Consider the following 7,064-nt stretch of genomic DNA (forward strand, 5'->3'; position numbering starts at 1 on the left):
GCTGGCAGGAGGGGGTGAGACAGCTGCAGCCCCCCCCCTGCCCACACTCCCAGCGGAGCTGGGCACCGTGGGGCAAGGGGGAGGGCAAAGCAGGCACCGCAGAGGAGGGCATGGGGCTGGAGCCCCCCAACTTGTGCTCCCAGCGGCGTGGGGGCTCCAGGGAGGCAGCACAGAGCCCGTAACTCACTTTTATCTGAAGTCTTAGGGCCGGCCCAGGCAGGGAGGGGGTGGCGGGGGGTCCCCAGCACGCAGGGCCAGGCCCCAGAGTGCTTTCCCAGCCTGGGAGCCCGCGGCAGTTGGGGGATCGGTTTCAGGGCGATGCTGGTAGCGCAGTTCACGGTGGCTTAGCGCAGCAGTGGCTAATGGGGAACAGATGCGAGGGTGCTTTGTGCCGGAGCGGGCCTGGAGGCGCGGGAGCGGGGACATGGCTTCCTGCACCTGTGGCACTGCCTCCGTGTCCCCCCGGAGCACTCGCAGGCCCCCGCATCATTGGGAGCGAGGAGGCAGCCCCCAACCTGTCTTCCCAAGCTTGGCCAGGCCCTCCGCCTCCCAAGAGCGGCCCAGAAACTGCACCGGGGTCTATTCCAAAAAAATAATTTATCAGGTCGATATTTCACGTACATAAATATTCATCTCTATGTACAGAGGCAGTGGGAGATGGGCGGGTAGCGGGGCTCCCGCCCAGAGACACTTCCATCAAAGCGCTGGCCAAAGCCTGGCTCCCTGGGCGATGCCATGGGCATCCCAGGCAGTGCCTGCCCCCGAGGGGCTCCAGCTCCCGCTGCCCTGCAATGCCAGGCAGGTCTCAGCCAGGACTGAAAGCTTGGTGCCAAAACAGAGCCCAGAGAGAGGGACACCCTGCCCCAGAGCTGCGGCTCCTGGCCCTGCCCACCCACTGCTCACTCCGGGCAAAGCAGGGAACCTGCAAGAACCCGGACCTGCTTCCCATGAGAGCGGAGGTGGCCTCGGCATCACCCTTCCCTGCCCACCCTTAAGTCCTCACGCTGGGGTAGGAGAAGAGGCGAGGAGCCAGCGGCAGCGGGTCGTGGGTGAAGACGGAGTCGTCGGAGGAGCAGGAGCTGGCGGTGTCCTCACAGGAGGGTGAGTACTGCTCGAAGGGCATGGAGAGGTCCAAGTACTGCAGGGAGAGATCGTGCCATCAGTGCCGGTGTTGTCAGCGCTGGTACCACCTGGCCCAGTGCCCACCGGACCCCCCCCACCGCTCACCTCCTCTGAAACGGCTGCCAGGATCTTGTCCAGCCCCTCCACGAGCTGCTTGAAGGTGGGACGCTGTGAGGGCACGGCGTGCCAGCACTCCCGCATCAGCATGTACCTGGGTGGGTGGGTGGGTAGGTGATGGAGCATTAGTGGGGTCTCACCATGCCCCCTGCCCACCCCACCTAGCCAGTACTCACAGCTCGTGGGTGCAGTTGGATGGCCGGTCCATGCGGTGCCCCTCCTTCAGCAGCTTGAAGAGCTCCTCGACAGGGATGCCGGGGTAGGGGGAGCCTCCCAACGTGAAGATCTCCCACATCAGGATCCCAAAGGACCACCTGGGATCACGTATGGCAAAGAGGGTCAGCCACATCCTAGGACGGGTGGGGCCCTGGCTCACCCCTCAGCAGCCTGAGGTGCCATGGGAAAGGGTGGCACCACCCCTGGGGAAGATGTGTCCTGCTGCTGCTTGTCCCCATGGCTTACCCCTGTCCTACTCATGGATAGTCTCCAGTTTGTGTGTAACCCCATGGTGCTGCCTCATCCCACACCGATGGCATCCTCATCCCACACCCAACCTCACCCTCAACCCCCAGTGGCCCCATAACTCACACATCACTCTGGTGGGTGTAGACGCGGTCAAAGAGGGCCTCGGGTGCCATCCACTTCACTGGCAGGCGGCCCTGTGGGAGCAAACCCCCTGTTCAGCCCCAGCCAGGAGTCCCCGGCCCCTGCCGTCCCCTCTCCCAGGCCCCCACTCACGTTGCTGGTTTTCTTGTAGTAGTCGATGTCGTGGACATCCCTGGCCAAGCCAAAGTCAGCAATCTTCATCACGCTCTCTGCTGTGACCAGCACATTGCGGGCAGCCAAGTCACGATGGATGCACTGCCAGGGGGGAGCATCACCCATGGGGGGTGTGAGATGGTGGCTCTAGCTCCATGTGTCTTCTCCCCACACCCAGACCCACCGCTCCCCTCCCATGCACATCCCGGCACCACCAGTCCCCTATGGTGTTGGGGCCACCCCCCCACTGAGCTTGCTGCAGTGACAGGCACAGTGTTGGGGGGGACACCCAGGAGGTGGGTCAGGCTTTAAGCTACACATTTTTGGGGAGATACTGCCTTGAGCTTTGCGGGATGTGGCCAGGAAGTTCTGGACAGCCCAGGGGAAGGGGTTGGGCTCCCTCTCCATGGGGACAGCAGGTTCACCAGGGACACACAGCTCCTCATCCCTGCCATGCCACCCCCCAGCCTGCGCAGGCTGTGCCAGCCCTACCCGTTTGGACTCCAGGTACTCCATGCCACGGGCCACCTGGTAGACACATGAGACCAGGTCCTTGAAGGAGAGCTGCTCCTCGGGCATCGCCGTGACGTCAAAAGCGTAGTCAGGAGTCGGGGGGCGGCGGGCACGGAGGTACTCGCGCAGGTTGCCCTTCGCAGCAAACTCCACGATCACATACAATGGCCCTGGGAAGGGTGTCCGCTCTGCTCAGCCCCTGTCCCACCCGTGTCCCACCTGCCACTGTCCCCAACAGCCCCATCCCCTGCTCCAAGCCCATGCCCTGCCCGAGCCCAGCCCCCTCACCATCCTGCGTGCAGACTCCCAGGAGGTTGATGATGTTTTTGTGCTTGTCCATGAGCTTCATCATCTCCATCTCCGATATGAGGTCAGCCAAGTCCTTGTCGGTGGCGTTGTCTGGGGAAGGAGGGCTGTGTCACCATGCCAGCTGGGATGGCACCGCAGCCTGGCACTGATGCCACCTCTGTGCTGGGACACTGGCAGGGGAGCCATTACCTTTCAGCATTTTGACAGCCACAGTGACGGCTCTGTCTGGCTGCTCTCTGTCGATGCCGTAAGCCTCTGCCCGCACCACCTGGCCAAAGCAGCCTTCCCCCAGGGGCTTGCCCAGCACCAGCCTGGCAGGGATGGGCAGAACTGTGAGGGACAGCAGGGATGGCCCTGCTCCCTGCCACCCCATGGCCAGACCCTGAAGGGCAGAAGTGGCATAGCTGCCCCTCTCCAGTCCAAACCGAGTCCCAGGCTACAGCAGGGCTGAGGTGTCAGTGATGCTTGGAGACCTCCCCATCCATCACCCCAGTGCTGCCATCCCCGGGGTGGCTGGGGACAGCAGCTCCCAGACCCAGACCTGCCCCACGCTGCCCAGCACCGTACTTGTCTCGGGGAAACTCCCACTTGGCATCGAGGGGCAGGTCCAGCTCCATGACCCCAGCCAGCATCGGGGCACAGCTGGAGGAGAGGCGAGTGACGCGCATCAGGGATGTGCTGGACTTCCCGGAGGAGCTGGAGTCCAAGGAGAACTGCGGAGAGAGCCCAGGGGACCTCAGCAACCCCATCCAGTGCTCTGGGGCCAAGCAGAGACCCAAGGGTGCTGCAGAGAGACCCCCACTTGGAGCAACAGGGTGAGGGAGCCACAGGAGGCAGTGGGGAGGGAGGGCAACCTCAAGGCTGGCAGCTTGGCAAGGTGTCAGGAGTACAGGTGGCACTAAAGGAGCCAGTCAGTCACCTAGGTCCCCCCGCACTCCCAGGGCTCCAGCTTGGCACCCACCTGTCGTATGAGTGGGAATTTGGAGAGCTTGTGGACCGCCATGGGCTCCAGGGGCTGCTTGCTCGACTGAGTCTGCATCCGGCACAGCACCACGATGATGATGGCCATGGCCACGGCCAGCGAGCCCGAGGTGTAGATGATGATGTCCGTGTACTTGGCCTCGGGGGCTTCGGCTTCCCTCACCAGCTCTTCTTCTGGAGACAGGGAACGAGTCGGCCTGAGCCATGGTCCCTGCGTGCCAGGGGTCCCAGCTCCCACCCCAGGGTCCCCACCCTTACCCGGCAGCACTGTGAGCCAGGCAGACTGGTAGGAGAGGCCGATGGAGTTCCCCGCCAGGCAGGTGTACTCGCCAGCATCCTCCACAGAGACGTTGCGCAGGTACAGCACCTCCACCTCGGAGCTGTTGATGTCTGCAGTCTGCCAGTGAGAGGGATGGATGGTCACCATCCTGTCTCCTCCTCAGGGGGCTCTCTGCACCCCCTGTCACAACTTTGGGGTGAGCGTCTGGGATCCGGGTGCTTCCAGCCCTTGTTACCTTGAGCACTTGCACATAAGGGACCCCATCGGGGCCGTAGCTGCTGCCGTTCACCTCGATGTGCTTCAGCCACTGGATGTGGGGCTGGGCATCGCTGTAGACCTTGCAGAAGAACTCCACGTCGCTGCCCACCAGGGCCGTGGTGTTGGCGGGCAGCCCAGCCTGCAAGATGGGCCTGTGGGGGGACCTCTCTGTGCAGGGGAGAGCAGAGCAGTGTCACCAACATGGTGACCCAAAGCAGGGGCTCCTTTCTTCCTCCCTCTCCACCCACCATGAAGAGCCCTTCCCCAGTCCTACAGCAGACCAGTGTAATCCAAGCCTGGTCTCCCTCCCCACGTCTCATGGGTGCAAGGGACATGTGGGCTGTGCCAGTGGAGAGGAGATGAACAGAGGCTCCTCCGTACCCCTCCCCATGGCCCCAACCCCTCCACCATGCACGAGGGGAGAGGGGAACCAGGAGCAGTGCCAAGGAGCCCTCACCCAGCACGTCCAGGAGGTAGCTGTAGCGGATGCTGCCAAACCTGTTCTCCACCAGGCAGGTGTAGTTGCCGCGGTCGGAGGGCACCACGCTCTCCATCACCAGGCTCCAGTGCTGGTGCCGGAGCTGCAGAGGGGGGAGGCAAAGCAGCAAGGTGTGATGAAGGGGGTGGACCAGAGGAGGGGAGGCTGCGGTGGGGGGACCTGGCCCTTACCCGGATGCCCCCGATGCGGTGCTCTCCCCGGAACTCGCGCCCGTTCTTGAACCAGCGGATGCTGGGGCTGGGGCTGCCCGAAGCCGGGCACCGAAACTTCACCGTGTTCCCCGCAGGGACTGCATACAGCTTCTTGTCCATCCGGTGCGGGTGAGTCCAGTAAGGAGCTGGGAAGAGAGGAATGTACGGTGGGAGGGGGCCCAGGGGCAGCATGAGGCTGGCAGAGCTGCTCCCAGCCGCTTGTGGTGTGAGTGGGAGGCAGCAGTTGACCACACTCCTGGACCTGCCCCGGCTGCCCTCTCCCACCCAGGGCAGCACTGACCTCTGTGCATGTAGACGGGCTCCTCGCTTCGGTCTCCGTGGGGACCATCCCCATCACTGTCTTCATCATCATCACCCGACGCCAGCGAGTCTGCAAAGGAAAATGGGGCAATAGGGACATCCCTGCCTGCAGGGCTGGGCGGGCAGCGCCTGCTTTGCTGCCCCGGGGCAGAAGCTGGGTGATGCCGGGGCTCCTACCCACGACAGAGATGGTGAAGTTGCGCAGGATCTCCCCAGTGCCCCGCGCCCGGCACACGTAGAGCCCTGAGTCCTCATAGGCGACCTCCGAGATCTCCAAGAGGCTCTGCCGGAGACGGATGCGACCCCCTGGGACGAGTGGCCGGGACTCCTTGTACCAGACCACGCTGGCACCGCTCTGGTTGGCATCACAGTACAGCTTCAATGCATTGCCTGGGTCCAGCAGGAGATGTTCCTCTTCTGACTCCAGCAGTGGGCTCTCGAACAGCTCTGAAGAGACACCCTGAATACCTGGCCCCGTGCTCACCCCTCCCCGATTGCAGGACCCCACACCATGCACCCACCCCGCTGTGAGAGCACATGGTGTGGCACAGCCTTGTGCCTGGCTCTGCCACCCCAGAGGCGGGCGAGGGATGGACTCTGCCCTGGGACACAGGGACACGGAGCGTCCCTGTCCAAGGCCACACATGCCACCGTCCTTCCGCAGGCGCCACTCCTGGTGGCGCAGGGTGCCCGAGCCTGCCCTGCCTCACTGAATGCAGCACCAAACAAGGGCACCAACCCCCCCAGCCACATGCCATCACACCCTCCTGTGCCCCAAGCATGGCCAGGACCCCCAGCCTGGCTGGCCCCGGTGATGCCCAGGCTGGGCAGTGGTGCTCTGCCTGCTGATGGCTGGCACCAGCCATGTGCACATGGAGAGCAGAAACAACCCAACCACAGCTCAGCAATACCCACCACAGGCTGACTGCTTGTGTGCAGTGGCCTGAGGACATGGATGTGTGTCCCCCCCAAGCCTACGCATCTCCATCACACGGGAGTTGCTGGGTAGCTGTTGTGGGGCCTCTGCTCCCCCAGGACATGTCCTTCTCCTGTACCCACCACCGAGAGGCATGGACTGCCCGCACCTCTAAGGCATTTGTACTCTCCAGCGAGCCACACACATCTGCCACAGCCCACAGCGTTCAAGCCATCCCGCTCCACCGCGCGTGTCCCCCGAGCAAGCTGAGCCCCCTAACGCAGGGACAGCCTCTATGGAGCCACCCTGCTCCTTCCAGCCTCCACACCCGGTGATGGAGATGCTCGTCGTCCTCCCCCCGCCATGCTGTACCCCAGCCAGTTGGGTGCCCCCCCCTCCCACCATCCCAGCCCTGCAGTCAAGAGCCGTGGGGCTGCCATCCCCAGGAAGACCACCAGCCCCCCCAAGCTTAAGGGCTCGTTGCCCACCTGGCTAGGAGATAGGGATAGGAGGAAAAAGCAACCAGAAAGCAGGACCCCCACACCCCACCGCCCCATCCCCCGCGGCCGTACCTGGCTCCATCGCCCTGCCCTGGGCAGCGGCCGCCAGCAGCAGCCCCACCAGGACCTGCGAGAGGGGCCGCATCTTCCAGGCCCCCCCGGAGCGGGGGGTCCCACCCTGCGAGACAGGCAGGGGCAGGGTGAGCAGAGCCGGGCGGGCAGGCAGCTGCCTCCCCCGCTCTGCCCTGGCCAGGAAAGGGGGTAGCTGGTCCCTGGGGCAGCGATGCGGGGTCCCCGG

General features: G+C 64.1%; 1 protein-coding gene across 1 annotated transcript; it reads right to left on the bottom strand.

The window, feature by feature from the left end:
* Positions 1-606: 606 nt before the first annotated feature.
* Positions 607-6,943, bottom strand: FGFR4 (fibroblast growth factor receptor 4). The gene is made up of 17 exons (XM_014948105.1): positions 6,839-6,943; positions 5,528-5,797; positions 5,331-5,420; positions 5,009-5,175; positions 4,797-4,920; positions 4,317-4,507; positions 4,060-4,198; positions 3,782-3,975; positions 3,388-3,533; positions 3,010-3,131; positions 2,800-2,910; positions 2,491-2,681; positions 1,978-2,100; positions 1,828-1,898; positions 1,416-1,553; positions 1,228-1,333; positions 607-1,138 (listed from the first exon to the last, which is right to left on the bottom strand). Exons 1-17 carry the CDS (start codon positions 6,909-6,911, stop codon positions 992-994), a joined length of 2,403 nt encoding a protein of 800 aa, XP_014803591.1. The 5' UTR covers positions 6,912-6,943; the 3' UTR covers positions 607-991.
* Between the last annotated feature and the right edge of the window lie 121 nt (positions 6,944-7,064).

The sequence above is a fragment of the Calidris pugnax genome, unplaced genomic scaffold, assembly GCF_001431845.1.
Source record: "Calidris pugnax isolate Ruff unplaced genomic scaffold, ASM143184v1 scaffold27, whole genome shotgun sequence".
Classification (NCBI taxonomy): domain Eukaryota; kingdom Metazoa; phylum Chordata; class Aves; order Charadriiformes; family Scolopacidae; genus Calidris; species Calidris pugnax.

Coding starts and splice junctions, on each gene's coding strand:
- FGFR4 (XM_014948105.1), bottom strand. CDS start 6,911: ATGCGGCCCCTCTCGCAGGTCCTGGTGGGGCTGCTGCTGGCGGCCGCT. Junction 4,508..4,796: donor CTACCTCCTGGACGTGCTGG/GTGAGGGCTCCT, acceptor TCCCCTGCACAG/AGAGGTCCCCCCACAGGCCC. Junction 3,534..3,781: donor AATTCCCACTCATACGACAG/GTGGGTGCCAAG, acceptor CTCTCTCCGCAG/TTCTCCTTGGACTCCAGCTC.